Source organism: Sceloporus occidentalis, unplaced genomic scaffold (assembly GCF_023333645.1).
Source record: "Sceloporus occidentalis isolate IW3139 unplaced genomic scaffold, rSceOcc1.0.p SCAF_2, whole genome shotgun sequence".
Lineage (NCBI taxonomy): Eukaryota > Metazoa > Chordata > Lepidosauria > Squamata > Phrynosomatidae > Sceloporus > Sceloporus occidentalis.
In genome coordinates this window covers 54,312,269-54,334,653 of record NW_028316982.1, presented here as the reverse complement: position 1 = coordinate 54,334,653, position 22,385 = coordinate 54,312,269, and the positions used below count along the sequence as shown (strand labels likewise).

The 22,385-nt window shown below is 39.6% G+C and overlaps 1 protein-coding gene across 5 annotated transcripts in view; it reads left to right on the top strand.

Annotated features, from left to right (window-relative positions):
* MAP3K13 (mitogen-activated protein kinase kinase kinase 13) overlaps positions 1 to 22,385 on the top strand; it is an 85,045-nt gene that overhangs the window by 25,902 nt on the left and 36,758 nt on the right. For 3 of the 5 annotated variants that reach the window (XM_089509427.1, XM_089509426.1, XM_089509431.1), the window contains 6 exons: positions 14,573 to 15,156; positions 16,187 to 16,370; positions 17,395 to 17,586; positions 17,699 to 17,857; positions 18,337 to 18,495; positions 19,628 to 19,736. In XM_089509427.1, coding sequence (XP_089365553.1) covers positions 14,649 to 15,156; positions 16,187 to 16,370; positions 17,395 to 17,586; positions 17,699 to 17,857; positions 18,337 to 18,495; positions 19,628 to 19,736 — 1,311 coding nt within the window. In that variant the 5' untranslated portion in view covers positions 14,573 to 14,648. Of the gene's footprint in view, positions 1 to 1,657; positions 1,680 to 3,075; positions 3,146 to 14,572; positions 15,157 to 16,186; positions 16,371 to 17,394; positions 17,587 to 17,698; positions 17,858 to 18,336; positions 18,496 to 19,627; positions 19,737 to 22,385 lie in introns of those variants that run through there. The other 2 variants (XM_089509430.1, XM_089509429.1) reach the window with 2 other exon arrangements.

The following is a 22,385-nucleotide window of genomic DNA, read 5'->3' as shown; positions in this document are numbered from 1 at the left end:
ATAAATGCTATTTCCAGGTTACCAATAGCAACTTGGCAAATGCATTTATAGAATCCTATCTGAAACTATTACTCTAAATAATTCCCCCAGACACACCTTGTACACTTTAAGACAAATGTGAAGGAAGCATTTTTTGCTGTGACAAAAACATAATCTTGCTTTCCAGTCTTTAATTTTCCTACAGGTATCTTGTGTCTGCTGTAGACTTGTTATTAGAAAACTTTAAAAAGATATTTTGCTTTATACTCTCCACCCTCTGAATAATCTGTCTACTAAATAAATGTACTAGAATATTTTTCTAGCCCATTACTTCCTCAGTCTCACTAATTCTGTTCCTTACGTAACCTCTTTTTAATTGGTAAAATAAAATCCCTATTCTTCATCTCCCTCCTTCCTAGTACTAGGCTCTTGGTGTATAAACTGTCTTTAATATTAGCTTAGGCACCTTATTCTGCCATGTCAGCTGCCTTATCTTATGTCAGCAACAGTGATTTAGTATTAAATCATAGAAGTGATATTGAACAACTGGAATCAGCATGTAAACATATGAAAATTGGGTTATGGACAAGTTGTCTTCCATTGTAACTTACTTAAATTATCACAGTGTTTCCCTGTTCGCTAATGGTTCATTGTGGTCTCTAGGCAAATACAGTGTTACAGATTTTTTTACAGAGTCATAATGGTATGAATTGTTATGGTTTTTCAGTCCATTCTTTCTCCTTCTTCATTGGCTAACCTCACTGTCTGCTAATACAAAACTTGGAAAATATACTTTGTAAGACTATAACTCCCAGATTCTGGTTATGTTTTGGAGCCCTGGTGGTGCAGTGGTTAAATGCCTGAACTACATCCACTCACTCACAAATCACAAGGTTGTGAGTTCAATACCAGCCAGGGGCTCCGGGCCAACTCAGCCTGGCATCCTTCTGTAGGTTGCTAAAATGAGTATACAGCTTGTTGGGCCCTCCTTTATGTGGGGGATCCATTCTGAAAATCTGTGTATGCTTGTGCCCCTTTGGAAACAATGGTGTGCGGGGCAGTGAGCGCAGCGGGCGCATGCGCCATTGTTCTTATGGACACATGGCTTCCACATGAACTGGAAGCCGCATATAGTGTGCCCGCTATACAGACTGAGATGTCAACCATAAATGAATGGCAGTCTTTGGTATCTTTCTACAGGATAATTATATTATTTCCAAGAAGTAAACATCAGGTATAAGTTCTAAAGAATCAGCTGTACATGAGTGGGTTAGTCCTGCATGGTCATTGATGTAGTTCTGATCCACCTAATTATATACTTTTGTTCTTGATCCCCCTATCATTGTTTTGGACTAGGCATGTCAATGGTGACATGCTGCTTCCTCGCTCCATGGAGGATGGTTGGAGTTTCAGAATGGTCTGCTAGTGGCAAGGAAAGCTTTTGTTCTCCCTTCCTTCATTTGTAGTATTTTGTTTTTTGCTCCTTATCACTATATAATGTCTGTTTGAATAAATCATTTTCCTTTGATTAAGTTTATTGTGGTTTAAAATGAGGTACTTTAAAGGCAGGGAATGAAATGAACTGGGGTATTCCAGAGGTAGTGCTACAATACATTCTGTATTTGCTGCAGGAAGATCTGTTGTTTCTGCAGGTAGGAAAGGTCTGATATTGCTGGGGATCGACTCCTACAGAAGGACAGGTAGGTATACCAATAAGTAGCTAAGTAGCCATGGGACTCCCTTGAACTTGGGATACCCAAGGGGCATATGGTCATACTGATGAGAAATTAGAAATACATGGCTTTTCCATATGGATATAGTGATTATGAGAAGAAGTGATACTATAATACTTATTAGTATGTAATCTGCATTGTGGAGCAGCTTTATTTATAATACTAGTTTAGTTTTAGTCATTTCCTTTCCAGCAGTGATTAAAGCTTTAGGTTGTTAATAAACTGAGGTAAGTCTTTTAAGATAATTTTTTAATTTTTTTAAACTGTATTTTTATTCTTTTAATAAGTAATTTCTTTTAATATTCTAACAATTCAATTCTGTTTTAATGTACAGTGGGACCTTGTTATCTGCTGGGGTTTGGTTCCAGGCTCCTCCATGGATAACAAAATCCATGGATACTCATTAAATATAATGACAGATCAAAATGGTGTCCTTTATATAAAATGGAAAATCACGGCTTGCTATTTGGAATTTATACTTTTGTGGCATATTTTCAAGCTGTGGATGCTTGAATAAAAAAAATCTGTGGCTAAAAAGGGCCAACTGTATCACTTTTCTATGTTTTTAATTGTATTGTTTTTAAATGTTGTGAAGCCTTTCTGAGTCCCAGTTCTGGGGAAAGAGTGGGATACAAATAAATATAATAACAATAAAATAATAAAGTGACTGGTACTGACTTTTAATCATTCATTCATTATTAGCACTGTTATGGACTGCATACACAAATTAAAAAAATATAAATGAATAATGTTTGAGTCTGATAAATATGTAGATACCTATTTTCCTGTAGCAGATGGTGGATACTTGATAGTGTTTGTCATACAAGACCTATTCAGGAGACCATTTTAAAATATATAAAATATTTTAAAATATATATACTGTACTCGTAACATTTGATGATGGTAGAGAACCTTTTTTTGTTTTCATTGCTTTGTGGCAGCAGGGGTTCATTTCGACATGTTGTTTAATATGCACTGTGTGTCCTTAGCATTGTTTTCATTATCATCCTTTCCCACTTGCCCCACACCTTCCCCAGCTGGCTGGATTTGTATCATAACCCTTTGAGATTGTGTCGCAGGGGTTTGATTGGTGGCGTCTCCTTCTGTGGTGAGATTTCTCTTAAGAAAGGCAAGCTATAACTGCCTGTTCCTGATTGGCTGTCCCATTTCTCTCTTCTCCCCCCACCTCCAGCACACACCACAGCAGCTTCTGTTCTGAAACCTAAAACAGCCCCGTATACATCCATTCATGAATCCGTGACGTCAGTAGCTTCTATGTTCTCCTTTGCAGCAGGCTTGCAGGATTGTATGGGTGGAATTTCCTTGCTGTATTTTGCACAGTTTGCATGGGTGTATATGTATGTGTGTGTGTGTTACCAGTCATCTCATAACATGAGAAAATGGAGCAGGATTATAGAAATGTATCCATCAATGTAAGTATTTTGAGAAAAATCTGTCTTCCTTTGGGGGCTATGTTTGCAGGATGACCGGTGTTGCGTTCTAGCCATTTGTTTAGGAGGAACAGATGGATGGTGCATTTGGAGTGTGAGTGGACTGGAAAAAATGCTGAAAGACACCATATTAAAGCCAAGAATATTTCTGTATCTTGCAGCTGCTTATCCATTTATTTGTCTGTAGAACTATAGACCTGTTCCATTTACATCTCTGTAGGTTGTGCCATGGTCATTGACTCTTTTGAAAACAGGATGGAATGAATTTGAATAGCTATCTGAAAAAGCAAAGGTTGTGACTATTGAGGAAAATCATTGCATCCTCTTATTTCAGAGCAGTTGGCTTCTCCCCACCCCCTTCTGAAAATGTAATCTTCTTGTCTGCTGGTGCAGCTTTGGTGCCATGTTAGTACATCTGAAATATGTGTGTCAATATGTTTTGGGCAGATAAGGCTGTTAACAAGGCTTTTTTTTGCTGAAAGTAGCTGCTTCCATTTCTGTGAATGAATTAATTTTAGCCATTTAAAATAATGATTAAAATCAGTTCATTCATTGGTATGAAGCCAGCCACTTTCAGCAACATATGCTTTGTATTAGTAATAGCTATATTTTTAACAATGTAATTTTTGAAAATATGTAGTTAAGTTCTGCTCTTCACATAGAGTATAGTTAGTACATGAAAAACAATCCCAGTAGATTTCTATTTACGGGGGGGGGGGGGGGGGATCAATGTGTGATGTTCATTCTGGAGCATGAATGCACTACTTCCTGTTAAACTCAGTGGGTATTTCTTGCTGTTAAACATAGTGGGGGGGGGGGGGAGGCTGTGCATCTTATCCCTTTCAGAATTTAACAGAAAAATACAGATAACAGGACTGAAGACAGCAATGGCAGGCTTCACTTTAGAGACAAGGGTCTGAGCTATTCTTCTTCATTAACAGTCTATACCAAGTTATAGCAGTGTTTTCCTGCATTTATTTTGCTGAATTGGTGGCTGTATTTTTACAGTTTCTGGAATAGAAGGTAAGAGTATCAAACTAGTTGTTTGATTGCAAAAAAACCCACAGCCTATCCTTTTTATCCATTGAGACACTTACCGCTTTGGGACCTGTCTCTCTCTGTTTTTTTCTAATCATTATATACATATATCTCTCTTATTTCAGAATAATGGAAAGTGCATGTCAAATGTTCATTGTAACAAAATTAACTTAAATCTATTTTTTTGTAATTTAAGAATATTTTCCAGTATTTACTGTAACAGTTTGAAAATTGTTTTGGATTTGTATTTAACTTCCCAGATTATAATAGAGATAGTTCAGTCATCTTTGCTTTGTTTTTTAATATATTCATTACTTCCAAAATACTAACATTGCCATCTAATTAATCTCCTCAGATAGATTTTTGATAAAGTGTATTACATTTCTTCAATGCCTTGTGGTCTGCAGAGGCCAGGATTTCCCCTATTCTTATACTACTTGCAACTGGATGAATCACTTTTCAACTTTGTATGCAGCATTACATAAAAGTTCTAGCTTTGACCTTCAAGCCTATATAGACCCAGACTACTTTGGTTGTGATTTAGTCCCACTGATGTCAGTAGGACATGTTAGGCATGATTAAAGTGCTATTAATTTCAGTAAGTAAAAGGTGACTGTCTTAGTCAGGACAAAGCACTATGAAACCTTATGACTCCACACTGATATTTAAAAATTTAGCACAGAAATCCCAACACTCAGAAAAAGGAGTAAAATTAAACACAAACCATTTTTCGTGAGCTCTCTCACACTTTGAAGCTAAAAATGACTAATTGCATAGTGGTATTCAGTGGGGTCAGAGGGGATTGAAATGCAATAAGTACAAAACAGTGACCTTGTTGCAACCGTGCAGTATTTTTTTAAAAAGAAGTTAGGTACTAATAAAGATACCCTTGCATTGATGAATTCATTAACACATGTAGAGTGATTTTAAAAGATTTAAAGCTGTTGTCATTATTAAAGCCACAGGTGAGAGAGCATGCTGATGGCACCTAGTTCTGTTTCTCCTTGCCATCAGTCAGGTGAGACTATTTAAGTATTGGTAAATTGGATGAGGGTCAGTAAACTGAAGCTCAGCCCCAACAAGATGGGAGATTCAGTGGAACTAAGTCCAGCAAGTGAGTTAGTAACCTGTTCTGACTTGCCATGAGACCCCTGACCCTTATTCCACTACTTCCCCACCAGATATAACATTCTGCCTAAATCTTCACAGGCACTGTATGTGAAAGCTTCCATAATCTCACTGCCATCACCAAGAATGAGGGCTTTCCCTGTTCCCATCTTTGCCACTAATGTAAGGCTCTCCTCCTGTCCCAATTCTGTGGCCACCAACTGTGGGGACGTACTGGATGCCCTCAAATTCCCTTATATATTCTGTCCTCACTGGACACCAACTGCATAATCCTTGGAGGCCAAAAATGTATGATACAGAAAAACAATAGGTTAGTAACAGAATTCAAAAACATAGCTCTGTTAGTCTGGAAAATCAGTACACAGAGGGATCTGTGGGAGTAGGCTCAAGTCTACGAAAACTCATATACCAACTTCTTTCTTTTAGTTAGTCTCAAAGGTGCTGCAAGATCCCTATGCATACTTCATAACAAGTTGAACAAAACAAAACAGATTAATAATTTAATACATTTAAAGCAAATATTTAACTCGCACACTCTTAGTTAATTCAGATGCTTAAACTCTGCTCATTAATAACTAAACTTGACTGAGGAGCTCTACAGATTGCCCCAAGGAGTGGCGGAATGCCGCCCCTTTCCTGGCCCGATCAGGATCAGGCCACCTCACACCACAGTCCCAACCTTTGGAAGGTGCAAAAAGGAGCCGCAAAAAGTGGCTCCTTTTTGCACCCTCCAAAGAGTTCCATAGCCATGGCAGTGTGGCTGCATGGCACCCCTTCAGCACTGTGCCTCGCACCATCTGGAGTGGCTTGCGGCATCATGGCGCCATGGGGTTGGAGTCAGGGCATATGTCATCAGGATGCTGTGCCCTGACTCTGCCCATAGGCCGGCCTTTCAGGCCAGTCTGTATAGGGCCTGAGTGCACATTTACTCCACCACACTCTCCACTTGCAACTCAACCCCCAAACCAGCTGTCTTTATTCTACCGACCTTATTCAAATCCCTTCAAATATTCCACCAATCACCTCTCAGTTTCAACATTCTGTTTGTTTAGCCCCTTCTACCTGATTACCTCTCTTATTTAATACACAATTAACTGAATTATTTTAATGCATAAAACATTTTCTACAAAAAGTCCATGACATCATTGTTGCACTCCCAACTGAAGGAGCAGGTATGTGTCAGTATTGTGAAGCAGCATACCATGTGGAGATGTTGTTATTATTATTATTATTATTATTATTATTATTATTATTATTTCTTACCTGCCTCTCCCCATTGATTGAGGTGGGAAACAACAACATTTAACAAACAACATCAGTTAAAGCACACATCAGTTTAAAGAGACAAATAAGATGTGCACACATTAACATAATCCACTTCTAAAATTCATCTTTTAAAATTTACAATTTAAACCTCTTGATGAATTTTTGGCGGGTTACACACCACCATTAAAGTACGGAGTCAGTCCGTACTAGGGTTAGGAAGGTGCGGTGCTTCCGCACCCCCCTAACCCTAGTACGGACTGAGTCCGTACAAAATGGCGGCCCCCCTTCCACATGGGGGCCGCCATGACGACGTCACGACCTCGCTGCCTCTATACGGGGCGGCGCGGACGTGACGTCGGTCCGCGCCAGGGCGCTTAGTGCGCCCTTTCCGCGGACCAGGAAGGAGCTCCGCTTTGCTTCGCTGGGCGCAGCCTTCAGACAGTTCCGAAAGCACAATACCAGTCCAGTGTCTGATAGAGCAAAACGAAAAGCCAGTCCAGTGTTCCAGAGGGCAGTTCCACAAGTCCAGTCCAGAGTCAAGAGTGCCAGAGAGTAGGTCAATGAGTCCGGTCCAAAGTCAAGAGGTCTAGGTCTATCCGAGGTCTAGGAAGCAGGAGTCTGGTAACAAAGTCTGAGGGAGTCAGAGAAAGCAGGTTTCACCAAAGGAATACAGATAGACTCTGACAAAGAGGCTCGGTGTCTGCCAGGTGTTTATATCAGGCCAGCTCCTTATCGCAGCTGCTGGGTGATTAATGAGCATTTCTCAGCTAACCTTTGGGAACGTCAAAGGCACGACCTTTCAGTCTTTCTTTGGCTGAAGGTAGGTACCTCAGTATCTTGCTCCTCTATGTCTCCCAGGCCTGGAACCTCTGATAGGGAAAGGCTGGACTGCTGAGCCAACTCTCCAGGAGCTGGGAGAGCAGAGCTGGGACCTGGCAGGGCAGATCTGGAGCCTGGCTCAGCCTCAGGTTCCCCATGCACCTGAGGGGCCAAGTCCTCCTCCGAATCCTCCTTGTGACTGGCCATAACAGTTTCTCAGTTATTGAAAAATAAACATGTGACTAATTTTACAGTCCAGTTTTGGTATAGTGGTTAGATTACCAAGCAAACTGTGTTCAGATTCCTGTACCATTACAGGTTCCCATAATCCCAGGTAGTTTACTGACTCACAGACTAATCTCATATGTTCCTTTTAGGAGAAAAGTTGGGATAAAACTTATCTGTGCTGTCCTGATCCACTTGATACATAATTTGCATCTTGACCACACTAACAGAGAGCCATTGAGGAGATGAGGATAGATCTGCCACTTGATTAGATGTTTCTGTAATTTCCCTACCAAAATGCATAGTTTTGGGGAAAATTTGGAATATGGGTGCCAAATTCATTTGCATGTCATTGTGAGAATTGATTTACATTAATATGGGAGGGGGGTAATAACAGCGAGGGTTAATTTGTTTCATTAATTATCATTTTAATAATTATACCAATCATTACTTTTTAAACAAGCCATAAGTTCAGTAGGAAGGTAAAACTTGCATGGTGCTATCTCTTCTCCTCTCCCAAGCTCATCCTGTTTTTTCAAGGCCCCTCATCTCCATCCTTTTGTCTTAATGATAATTACTCTCCTCGGCCCGAGTGCTGCATGATGGGGTGAGCCCCTGTCACTAGTCCCAACTTCTGCCAACCTAGCAGTCCAAAAGCATGCAAATACAAGTAGATAAATAGGTAACACTTTGGTGGGAAGGTAACAGTGTTTGGTGCAGTCATGCTAGGCACATGACTACTAGAGCTGTCCTCGGACAATGCTGGCTCTTTGGCTTATTAACAGAGATGAGCACCACCCTCTACAGTCGGTTACAACTAGACATTCATGTTAAAGAACTATCTTTACCTATATCTGACCTTCACTGTCTGTCCAAATTTCATTGGCCACCTATCATGTTCCCTTTTCTTGTTCTCTATATTTGTTCTGCCCTGTTGCCTGTCCCAGTCACTTGTTTGCCTCTCTTGCTGTCTCACTGCCTCAGCAGCAGTTCATGAGTTAGCAGTTGAACCCAATAATTAGCTTCTTTATTTCCTCCTTTCTCCACTTTCACTTAGAAAGCAAGCTTAATGATTAATGAATTAAATTTTGTTAACATCAATCCTGTTTACCAATAGGTTCAGGTCTTCTTTCTATTAAAATAAAATATTAATGCTGTTGACAATAATTAACGTAAAACCTAAATGCATTAGTAGTAATAAATTAATCTGTTAACCATTAATTTGTTAAATGTAAGCATGCTTGGATCATAAGCTTGGATAGTGGGGAGATAGTGGTATATGTCTAAAGATCAGTTAGTGCCCCCCTGCATATGTAAGAGAAGAATATTTGCATTTTGAGGTGATTTGAACTAATAGGTAGGGATAATGTATTCATAGAATGTTAGTGGCATCCATGGTACATTCCTCACATCCTGAGAGTTCACTCCTCACGCCACTCTGAAAATAAATGCAAACAGAACTTAGTTTGTGTTATTCCACTTAGTACAGTAGGTGTACAGTACAGGGTATCTGAAAATTATCTTTAAAAATTTCTATATAGAACTGAAATTGTAAAGATAATCTTTGGATATTCTGTATTTATAAATTGGAGACAAGTAAAGTATGCTGAGTGGTTTTTACTGAAAACTCAACAGATGTGTCAACACCGAGAAAATTATATCTTCCAGTTTTGTGGGCTTATGTGTTTACTGCAATACTGCTGCTAATTTGATTTTGGCTTGTATTCATGACATTATTCAGAAAATATAAAGTGGAATCCTCTTGGTGGGTGAGAGATTAATGTGTGACAGGCGATAGAAGCTTCTCATGCTTGTCCTATATATTTTTTTAAATGCCTTAGACTCTAAATATCAAATTGATGATGTATCCATAATTTTAATGGATGTGCTTTTAATTTCTCAGCATAATTTTTAAGAACAGTGTTTACTGTCACATCACATCATTATGCAACCTTATTTCCTGTGATATTAGATTATGCAATTCTCGAGCTATAGGATGGTGAGCATGAAAATACTTTAAATGGAAACAGTACTAAATATCTTACACATTATATAAGATGTATATAAACAAAATATTTAGTGTTTATAAAATAATGTTTCCATTTCCTTGGGTGACATAAGGCTCACTGGGAGATAATCTGTCCTGCTGCTTTTCATATTTTCATATCAGAATTTATCTGTTTTGGTAGTTGTAATACAGAGATATACTTAGTTTTGAATTTTGGTGTCTGAGCAAAGAGCTCTTCCATGGCAGCCTTTTTTATTATTACAGTAGTATTATTTTTTGGCACATATCCTGGATGCCCGTGCATCCTAGTTTGCGTGAAAGGAAAAAAGCCCGAAATTATGGGCCTGAATAGACAGGCCAAAATAAAGCTGCTTCAGGTCACTTTGGAGGTATGCTGTTTAAATGATGCATACATCTTAAGAGGCGAGAAGCTCCTTAGGACTGGAGTGTGGCTTTGGTGCGGCTTCTGGACTCTTAGGACACATGCATCATTTAAACAGCATACCTCCAAAGTGACACGAAGCACCTTTATTTTGGCCTGTCTGTTCAGGCCTTATAATAACCTTTGCATTTTACTGTTACACATATAGTAAAGCCCAATCAGAAGAATGCAATCATACTTTGAGATCAGTTTCCTCAGAAATTAGCCTTTTCTCCATTGTTACTGTCTAGTATGTTTTGCCTAGTTTTGTATTCTTGCTCACACATAGTGGCAAGGTCTCCTCTAGTTTTAATCTGTCCTGTGTTAAGAAATGAAAGAATTTTATGTGAGCCTCAACAGAGCTAATCAGTTGCATTTTTTTTAACTTCAAGTATTATTCTTGTGTATGTGAATTCAGAATTATCAGTAATACTTACGTTTAAATGGCAAAAGATCACTCTTGTTTGTTCAATACTGCTGTCCAGCAAAATGGTTTGTTCTAGTAATGGGCTGGATGAGGGAAAACAAACTCAAGCTGAATCCAGAGAAAACAGAGGTACTTGTGATAGGTACCCCAAGTCCAGGCAGGGAAATTTGTCATCCAGTCCTAGACAGGGTTATGCTCCCCCTAAAGGACAAAGTTCGCAGTCTGGGAGTACTCTTGGATTCTTCCCTACAATTGTCATCACAGGTAGATGCAATGGCCAAGAGTGCTTGGTACCAGCTTCGGCGGATACCCCAGCTGCGTCCCTGTTTGGACCAAAAGGACCTTGAAACAGTAGTGCATGCACTGGTAACCTCTCGTTTAGATTTCTGCAATGTGCTCTACATGGGGCTACCTTTGTACCAGGTTTGGAAGCTTTGTACCAGGTTTGGAAGCTTCAGTTAGTCCAAAACGCTGCAGCCAGACTGGTCGCTGGAACATCCAGGGCAGACCATATAACTCCGATATTAAAATCTCTTCACTGTCTGCCCATTAGCTTCCGGGCTCAATACAAAGTGTCGGTTATTACCTATAAAGCCCTACATGGCTCGGGCCCGAGCTACTTGAAGGAGCGCCTTCTCCCACACAATCCGCCCCGCACTCTCAGAACATCAGGAAAACATCTATTAGAATGTCCGAGAGTGAGATTGTCAACAACTCACAAGAGGTCATATACATCGACAGCACCGACTCTGTGGAACAACCTCCCTGACGAAATTCGAGCCTCCTCCACTGTAGATGCCTTCAAGAAGGCTTTGAAGACACATTTATTTCAATTAGCATACCCACCCGACTCTTTGTAGTCATTATTCTTGACAGAATTGCACTTTATTGCACTTTATTGACTGATAGATCTTCGGATGTGTTTTTATGTTTTTTAAACTGAATATAACTATATTCTTGATGTGCACCGCTTTGATCATTGGAAAAGCGGTATATAAATAAAGCCTTATTATTATTATTATTATTATTAGTAGTAGTAGTAGTAGTAGCTATCTTGAAATAGCCTGTTTATATAACTAACATAAAAAGGGGTTTGTTGTTGTTAACTGCTGTCACATTGACTTTGATTTATGGTGACTCTATGAATGAAAAACCCTCCTAAGTCACCCTATTATTGACAGCCCTGCTCAGGTCTTCCAGACTGTGGTTTCCTTGATTGAATCTATTCATCTGTCATGTGGTCTTCTTTTTTTCTTACTGCCTTCTACCTTACCAGGCATTATTGCCTTTTCTAGTGAGTCATGTCCTCACATGATATATCCAAAGTACAACAGTCTCAATTTAGTCATCTTGACTTCTAGAATTCAGGCTTGATTTCTTCTAGGGCCCATTTATTTTTCTTTTTAGCATTCCATTGTATCTCCAGCACCACATTTCAAATGGGTTGATTTCTTCCTATGAGCCTTCTTCACTGTCCAGCTTTCATAATTGTACATAGAAACAGGAAATATGATGGCATGGACAATCTTAATTGTAGTATTCAGTGATACACGTTTACACTTCCAGTTGTTAAACTTTACACTTCTATCTATTTCCTTCATAGCTGCCCTTCCAAGTCCTGGTCTTCTGATTTTTTGACAGCATACTTAATTCTGATTAATGACTGAGCCAAGCTGTGGAAAATCTTTCAATATTTCAATGCCTTCATTGTCTGCTTTAAAGTAATGTAAATCATCTGTGATAAGTATTTTTGTTTTCTTAAAGTTCAGCTGTAAACCTGCCTTTACACTTCAGTGATCATTCCAAGGCTTTGCTATTTTCTTTTAGTAGTCTAGTATCAACAGCATATCTTAAATTGTTGATGTTCCTTCGCCCAATTTTCATGCTTCTTTCCTCCAAGTCTAATCTTGATTTATGTATAATACATTCAACATATAACGTAAACAAATAGGGTTATAAAATTCAGGTCCTGCCTGATCCCCTTGCCAATTGGAAACCATTCTGTTTCTCCCTATTCTAATGGTAACCACTTGTCCTGAGTACAGGTTATATACCAGGAAAATTAAATGTTGTGGCACACCCATTTTTAAAAGTGTGATCGATAGTTTTTAAATATCTACACAATAATGTGTAGGCTGATTTTTTCCTGTAAATCTTTGGCATATGTTTGCAATATGATTCTTAATGCCTGGTCCTTTCCCAAACCCAGTTTGGACATCTGCCATTTCTCACTCCATATATGGTAAAAGTCTTTGTTGTGGAATTTTGAGCACTACTTTGCTTGCATGGGAAATTAATGCAATAATCTTGTGGTTCCTGCAGCCCCTGGTGTCTCCTTTCTTGGGGATTGGAATGTATAATGAGCATTTTGAATTTGTGGGCCATTCTTTTAAGAATATTGCCAGTATATTTTACTTAGTTGTCAATATATTTTACATAGAACTAGAATATATTTCCATTATATTCTGTCTCTTTAGCTTGAAGCAGAGCTTTTCCTCTATGGCTTTTGCTGGTGATTTATTTCTCCCAAGTCCTCTGAGTGCACTTTCTAAAACTGTACATTCACATCCAGATGTTTCTTCCTTGAATAGTAATAATAATAAGAAGAAGAAGAAGAAGAAGAGGAAGAAGAAGTCATCCTTTCATCTCTTTTATATAGTTTTTCCATGTACACTGGTACCCCGGGATACGAACGCGCCGCGATACGAAAATCCCGGGATACGAAAAAAAAAAATTAATTAATTATTTCCGGGTTACGAAGGTTTCCCCGGCTTGCGAAAAAAAGCCGGCGCTGTTTTAAATGGAGCCGCGGCGGAGCCGCGGCTTTTCCCCATTAGCGCCTATGGGGATTCGGCTAACGAAAGTCCCCCGGGTTACGAAAATGGCGCCGGAACGAATTAATTTCGTAACCCGGGGGACGAGTGTATTGTTTCTGTTGTGGTTTTATTTCTGCTTGGTCATGTAATATCTTCCCCTGCTGGTTGTAGAGAATCCCCATTCTTGGTTAAATTTTCCCTTTGATTTTTTTAGATCTTGTGGGAAAATTCTCCCATTCTTTTTTGTTGTCATCTTCTGTTTCTTTGTGTGTTTCTGTCTGTGTGTGTGTGTGTGTGTGTGTGTACCACACCAGGTGACACCCCAAAAGGGGGGGTGACACCCGGTCGGTCCCCGGCACGTGGCTTCTCCCCCAACCCTTTCCAGAGCTGCAAGGCTTCTCTCCCACCCTCTCCAAGGCAGAGCGGCTGCTCCCTGGGGCTGCACGGGGGCATTTCCAGCCATGCATACTCCCGCATGCCCCGGAAGTCCTCCAGAAGTCCTGCCCCTGGAAGTCCTGCCTGTCTTCCACTGCACTGCTCAGGTTCTGAGGTCATGCTTGTGACCTCTCTGATTGAGTCCATCCATCTAGCATGCAGCCTTTCTCTCTTTCTTCTGCCTTCTACCTTTCCTAGCATTATTGTATTTCTAATGAGTTTCTCATGATGTGGATAAAGTATGACAGCCTCAATTTGGTCATCTTGGATTCCAGAGAGAGTTTAGGCATCATCTGTTCAAGGTGTCATTTATTTGTCTATTTGGCTGTCCACAGTATTCTCAGCACTCTTCTCCAGCACCACATCTCAAACAAATTGATTTTCTTCTTAGCCACTCTCTTCACTATCCAGCTCTCACATCTGTACATGTGATGGGGAATACAATCACTTAAATGATGCTGACCTTTTTGTTTAGTTGTGTATTTTTATTCCTTAGGATCATATATACAGGGTGATTAAAAAAGAACGATGCCTAATGAAACTTATTCTAATTTGGTTTTGCATCATCCTTTTTGAATCACCCCATAACTTATTATTGAATATATCTTTCAAACTGTATAAGGTTCATTCTATGCTAATATGTGCATCATAAAACAATACTTATATTTTGCATCATTTATGTGTTTTGACTTTGATTAAGATGATAAAATTTTATAATGGATTTTAAAGGATGAGAAAGTTTTGAAAAATGATGTTATAATAAGCACTTGCAATCAATTATGCCCAACATTCTTATATTTTGCCCTTTGTTGTTTCTTCCCCCCAGGCATTCTGGCCATCATTTTCTACATTAGAAATGAGCATTTCATTTTCTTAAAGCAATATCTGTGCCTGTTTGCTCCATGCACATGCACACACACAATACAATGACCAGTTCTCAGGACCACCTGAGCTGGTCATCTTCTACAACCATTATCACCAAGACCCTCAGTGAAGACAAAGACTTCAGTGGGATGCATGGAGAACATATACCCACAGCTCTTCATCCTTCACCAGCGATCATAGAGGATGTACAAGACAAGGATTTCCTTCAGAATAGTGCATCAGAAAATATGAGTAGCCCAGTCGTCACAACAGTATTGACCAGTGTGAGTGAGGATTCCAGGGACCAGTTTGAAAATAGTGTGCTGCAGTTAACAGAACAAGATGAACTGGAAACCCCTGTCCATCAGGGCAACAAGGACAATATAGGTGGAGAGACCAACAGTGGAACAGAAGATATCAAAATCCAGTTCAACAGATCAGGCAGTGGAAATGGTGGTTTTCTTGAGGGACTCTTTGGCTGTTTGAAGCCCGTATGGAATATTATAGGAAAAGCTTACTCCACTGACTACAAGTTACAGCAACAAGGTAAACTCAGTAAGCACAATAAGGCCCCTTTTCTGGGTTTTAAAAATGTTTTTGAAGATAAAGCTCTGAGGCAGAGAGAAGAATTTGCCTCCAGAGTTACACTGGTGTAGCTTAGTATTGGGCCATTTATTAGAGTTTTGTATGCTATGGGATGTGTGCATCATCACATGGAAATAGTTCTGTAAGTTCTTTCTGGTGTGGCAAGACCATATTCCTGGTGGTTCTAATAACCTCAAGCCATGTCATAGTAAGCCTTTTGGGGTCAACAAGAAAATAATATGAGCTTCTTAAAATGTAGTTAAGGCAAAATAAATATGCATAAATACTACAGCAAGACATAGGACAAACATGAGTGACCTATTCAGTTTATTAGTTTGGAAATCTCCATGTACAGTAGAGATGAATATTGAGAGTTTCTTTTTTGAAGTAAAATCCTTTTTAAAAACATGGATCTGATGTTGTTTTTCACCTGTGATCAGCTGCTCATTATATACTATATTCTCATCTATGAGCATTAAAGGCAAAATTAAACTTCACATATCAAAATTTTTCCAGTTTTCCTCAGATTTTTCAGTGTTCCTTTACTGTATATTTCATTCTGAAATCAGACTAAAATGCAGGGATCATGGTCTATGAACTTGGTACATGCATTGTTGTACATTGTTTATAATGATTAATTTGACAGTCGGTATACTCCATAGCCCCGCCCTTAAAGTCTTGTCATACCTAACGATTAATAGGAACTATCAAAGCCAGTTTTTAGGCTGGTGATTTATCATGTTTGCTATCTTATCTCAGATTTTGCTTTTTTGTGGGAGAAGACTATCGCGTGATAGGATGTGCTTTTTGTCTTTGGCTTAAAAAAAACTTTCTCTAGACATAAGAATTTTGCACATCAGTTATGTTCAATAGGACAACAGAATACATAGACTGCATTTTTTCTTTTGTCACTTTTCAAAAAGCAGGTTTCTGCAGTCATAATGGATATGTATGTTTATTATCAGATTATGTTTATTATGTTTGTTATCAGATACATGGGAAGTCCCCTTTGAAGAGATTTCTGAGCTGCAGTGGCTGGGTAGTGGAGCACAGGGAGCTGTTTTCTTAGGAAAATTTCGATCAGAGGAAGTGGCCATCAAGAAAGTAAGAGAACAGAGTGAAACTGATATCAAGCACTTGAGGAAGCTGAAACATCCAAATATCATAGCATTCAAGTAGGTCTAAATGATTATCTTAACTCTTTCTAGAATAACCATGCATATTCAGACTTATAAACTGTGTGAGTCTTCAGATTATATCAATTCCTTTTATTCTTCAAAACATGAAAAAAAAATCCTCACTACAAGGTAGAGTTTTATCTGTCCATGCTTGTTGATGGCAGTCTTACATTCATTTTGCATGGGAGGGTATAAAAAGTAGGTGATAATAAGAAATACAGGCCTGTTACAGACTGCCAAAATAAAGCTGCTTCGGGTCTCTTTGGAGGTATGCTATTTAAATGATGCATGGGTCCTAAGAGTCCGGAGGTCACACCAAAGCCACACTCCATTCCTAAGCACTGGAGTGCAGCTTTGGTGCAACTTCCGGATTCTTAGGATGCATGCATCATTTAAATAGCATACCTCCAAAGAGACCCGAAGCAGCTTTATTTTGGCAGTCTGTAACAGGCCACATACATTTTAAGTTAATATTCTTCCATTATTGGTGAATGAAGGACTAATGAACTGTTTTAGAGATGAATGCATCTGTAATTGCATACCAGTTATACAAATTTCAAAACTACTTGTCAGAAACAACAATAAACTTATGTATTATTTAGAAACCTTTGGATCTTTTATTACAAGAAACATTTTATTTTTCTTCTCTTATCTTGCTTTGTGAAAGCTTCATTGTTAAGTAAAACAGGTTTATTTGGTTTTTTTAAAAATGAGCTGATTAAATGTTTCAGCCCTTTTATTATGGCCATTTAAGTGAAAGATCAATACCAGTTCATGAAATTTAAGGATGATTGTTTACGCTGGAGTAGTCAGTTCTGAGGAGAGATTTAATTATTCTACTTACAAGTTAGGTCTATATCTGAACAACTGGTGAATAAGGAGTAGTTGTTTGGTCTCAGAAAATAAATGCTCTGCAGTGCCTGTTACTAGTGAGGAGAATTGTGAACATCCAACATGTTTCTGTTGGATTTTGGCCATAAATTCCCATTGTCTTGAATTTGTTTGTTTGTTTTTATCATAGGGGCGTTTGCACACAGGCACCCTGCTACTGTATAATAATGGAATACTGTGCACAGGGACAGCTGTATGAAGTATTGCGAGCAGGTAGGAAGGTCACACCTCGTCTCCTTGTAGACTGGTCCACAGGGATTGCTAGTGGAATGAACTATTTACATCTACATAAAATCATCCACAGAGATCTCAAGTCACCCAAGTAAGTTGCTACTGTGTGTGACGTGCATATTAAATGTAATGAAATCTCACATAAAGCTTAAATTGCTGTCAGTCTGACACTTGATTTCTTGTGTGCTTCTTTTCTTTTGCAGTGTATTAGTTACTCACAATGATACAGTAAAAATTTCAGATTTTGGTACTTCTAAAGAACTCAGCGATAAGAGTACAAAAATGTCCTTTGCAGGGACTGTCGCCTGGATGGCTCCAGAAGTTATTCGCAACGAACCTGTCTCTGAAAAAGTAGATATATGGTGAATAATACTTGTAATTACTAGTCAGTTTCATTGTATTAGTGCAGTGATCGCGAACCTTTAAGGGGCTCAGTGCCCAAACTAAAAGTTCTTCCGGCACCAGATGTTACCTGGTGCCAGGGGCAGGATTTCCATCCTCTGGGGGGTGGGACTTCTGGGGCGAGGGATGGTTGGGAAGGAGGAGGAACAGGCGCACGTCTCTTCCTCCTCTCTCTGCTGCATGCTGGGGGAAATGACATCATGTACCATAGGTTCACCTTCACGGTATTAGTGCTTCATTTTTTTTATTAAAACAACCCTTGTGTTATCAGGATTTGGCATTGCTGGAAGATTTCATATTTAAAAAGAGAAAGGTTTATAACCATTTTTCCATAGTGTGCTCTCTGGAAAATGTTCTTTAAAAAAAGAGTCTAAGGCTTAACTTAGATGTTAAAACTGTTTTCTAATTTTTTATCTGTTTCCTTTCTCTTTCATTTCAGGTCATTTGGGGTAGTTTTGTGGGAGCTTCTCACTGGAGAGATTCCATATAAGGATGTTGACTCCTCAGCCATCATCTGGGGTGTAGGAAGTAATAGCTTGCACCTTCCTGTGCCCTCTACTTGCCCAGATGGATTCAAGATTCTTATGAAACAGACATGGTAAGAGATGCTACCAGTGTGGCCAGCTGGTAGTGTGCACAGTTCCCATCCCCAACCTGACCTCAGTGAAAGTTTTTAGTAAGCATCAGAATCAAATCAGTGCTGAGATTTCTATCTGGACTCAATATGACAGTGATCACAAGAATAAGCCATCACGGTCTGTTACATGAATGTCTAGGGCATGGTTTAAAACTGCTTTAGGTTCCAGCATGTTAACATGAATTCATTATGATTGCTACAGACAGTGAGTTACTAAGTACAGATCCTTCCACTTGCTTAAAGTCTGCATTCGCTTTTAGAACGACAGCTAAGTACTGTACTAAACATATTGAAATGCTGGGATTTTACAGATAATCATATGGATAGATTTTGCAGGCAAAGTGCTGAATGAGGTATGCACAAAAGGGTACAGAAACAATGCAGCATAGAAAGGGGTGAGTGGAATTTAGCAATTCCTTTCAGGCTGACACTTCAGGACTTTCATACTGTCAAACCGTTTAAAAAACCTGTATCAGATCTCTTTGCAGATTTATTACCAGGATCATACCTGTGTCTGTATCCTATTACACTGATACTACCCCCACAACTTTTTTCTTGACTACCTGTGGCTATTGAACTCCATTAGTGCATGTGAAGAAATAGATTGAAATCCATGAAAGAACATGCTAAAATAAATCTGTTAGTCTCAAAGGTGCTGCTAGATCCCCTGCCCATTGTTGTCGCAACAGGCTACTGTGGCTGTCTTTTTGCAAAATATAGAGAATTCAGCTTATGCTTTGTCAGGAAGGGGAAAGAAGAGTGGCTACATGGAGTGGCTACAGGGAAAAATGCATTATCTAGGAGGATGCAGCAGACTGATAATGTAAACATCTAGTAAATATTTCTATTTAGTGTTTTGTGAAGGAATTGTTTATTTTGCCTTGCTAAGTATGAAAGAAGAAGCATGGAGCCTATTATTTATTTATTGCATGCTAAAATCTTGTCCATTTTTTTGCTTTTTGAGGTATTTTAATAGATAATGAAATTATAGTTTAACTTAAAACAGAACCGTTAATTAAAATACTCTTAACAGACTCATAATTATGTTTTAATGCTGGTTGGTCTTCATCCTCTTTTCTATTTCTTTTGACAGGCAAAGTAAGCCCAGGAATCGGCCTTCTTTCCGACAGACACTTATGCACCTTGACATTGCATCTGCTGATGTGTTAGGTACCCCTCAGGAGACTTATTTCAAGTCTCAGGTAAATCTGTAATGTCTGCTAGCAATAGACACTTCAGAAATTGTTAGCTTGTTATGTGTACTTTAAGCTTAGATGGTAGCAGCAAAGAAAAATAAAGCAGAAACAAGGCCAGGGAGTAATAATGAGGGCAGGTGGGAATGTGATGAAGTTGCAAAAACTGGAGCACATTCAAGTGAACCTACATATATAACATGAAGGATATTGGAAGGAAATGTTCTTTTAGGAGAACTTCAAGCCTGTATGTGTGGAGAGGTATTGAAAAGGATGTAAAGAAACAAGAAGGCAGTTTCCACAAAGGTAATCTTGTTCATTTATAGCACTAAGAAGTCCACTGCTGTAGTACATTAGATGTTAATTAGTATATAGTGGCAGAAGTTTTCATGCATGTCCAATCTACTTGATCAGATGCTGGCTTCCTTGTTGGAAACCAGTGCTTACTGATAGATTAAGATTGAAGAGCAGGGAAGATGATATAAACTGAGTAAGTGAGACTGAAAGACAGTAGGAGTCTTTAATATAGTCTTAATAAAAAGTTATGTGCCTTAAAGACTTACAAATATGTTTGGCACACATATAGTAAGATACATATACTGTAAGAAGGGGAACACTGTTCTTCCTAAGGTGATATCGGTTACGTTGGAAAGCATGCCATGCTCACCAGTGCTATTCAAAGACATAATAGAATTGGTGTAGCTAAATTGCAGTGATACAGCACTATTGCCATAATCTAGCAAATGAGGCCTCTGTGTCTAAGGGCATGTGGGTATATGTTGATACTCCATTTATATCATTACGCTCAATGTGACTGCACTGAACATAGTCTCCTGCGTCATGAGGGATTACACAGGTAGAAATGTATATCAGTTGTACACTATTAACACCTGAACACTAGAGCCAGAAAAAAACCTGTATCTTTTGAGATAATGTAATTCACGTTTAGTTTTATCAGATCATCTTTCATGATAGTACTTTTCTTGCCTGAAAGATAATGTATGTACTCCTGATGGCCAGCGACACTGTTTCCTCTGGCATGCACTGGGGGAAGGAGGAGGAAGAGACAACTCTTCCTGGCCTCTCTGGAGACAGCTGAGGACTGGAAGCAGCAGAGGGGGAGGAGGAGGAAGAGGCTTGCAGCTGCTCCTCCTCTTCCTTCCCAACCCTCCCCAGTCTCCAGCTGCCCCTCCAGCGACAGCTGAAGGCTGGGAAAAGCGCAGGACAGGAGGAGGAGGAGCCTTTAAGATACCTGTTGACATATGACAGCCCCATGAATTTCATAGGGTTTTCTTAGGCAAGAAATCTCCAGAGGTGGTTTTGCTAGTCCCTTCCTCTGAAATATAACCAACAGTACCTGGTATTCATTAGTGGTCTCTTATCCAAGTATTCACCTGGGCTTACCCTCCTTAGCTTCCAAGATCAGATGGGATGTGGTGTCTTTAGGGTATTCAAGTGGATAAAATCACTCAGATCCTCTACAACATGGATGCTGCAGTTGATACAGCTCAGCTGGATGCAACCTTGGCCCCTGCTTGCCCAGTATTATAGGATATGTTTCAATTTGTACAACCTGATGATGTGGACAGAATCCTTGGGGAGGTTAGAGCCACCACATGCAGACTCGATCCTTGTCTATCTTGACTGTTAAAAGCAGTCAGAGGAGGACTGGCCAACTAGGTAAGGGAAGTAGTGAATGCCTCACTACAGCAAGGCAGGTTCCAAGCTTTTCTAAAAGAGGTTCTGGTGAGACCACTATTAAAAAAGTCATCCCTTGACCCCACCAGATTGGAAAACTATCAGCCCGTCTCAAATATCCCCCTTTCTGGCAAGGTGTTGGAATGTATGGTGGCTTCCCAGCTTTAGGAGTTCCTGGATGAAACAGATTATCTAGATCCATTTCAATCTGGCTTCAGACCTGACTATGGGACAGTGACAGCTTTAGTTGCCTTGGTGGATGACCTACGCAGGGAACTTAACAGGGGGGATGTATCCCTGTTGGTTCTGCTGGACCTCTCAGTGGCTTTCAGTAGCAGCAACCATGGTATCCTTCTGCGTCGCCTCTCTGGGATGGGGCTTGGGGGCACTTTGTTACAGTGGTTTCAGCCCTTCTCGGAGGGGTGAACTAAGAGGGTGGTATTGGGGGAATCCTGTTCAATCCCCTGGCCAATGTCTATGGTGTCCCTTGGGGTTTTGTTCTGTTCCCAGGTTATTTAACATCTACATAAAACTGGGGTGTGACGTCACTAGTATGCTGATGACACCCAAGTCTTATCTCTCCTTTCCATCTGACTCCAAGAAAGCTGTCTCTGTACTAAACCATTGTCTGCTATCAATAATGAGGGTGAACAAACTGAAACTTAATCCAACCAAGACAGAGATGCTCCTGGTCAACTGACCAGGAAGGCAGATCAGGGAATAGGGACTTAGCTTGTGTTGGATGGGGTTACAATCCCCATGAAATCTCAGGTTTGCAGCCTGGATGTGTTCCTGTGGCCAGGAGTGCATTTGCATAGTTAAAACTAGTGCGCCAGCTGAGCCCATTCCTTGAGAAGTCGAATCTGGCTACAATGACGCATGTCTTGGACTGTTGTAATACACTTTTATGTGGGACTACCCTTAGAAACTGTTTGGAAACTTCAGCGGGTACAAAATGCT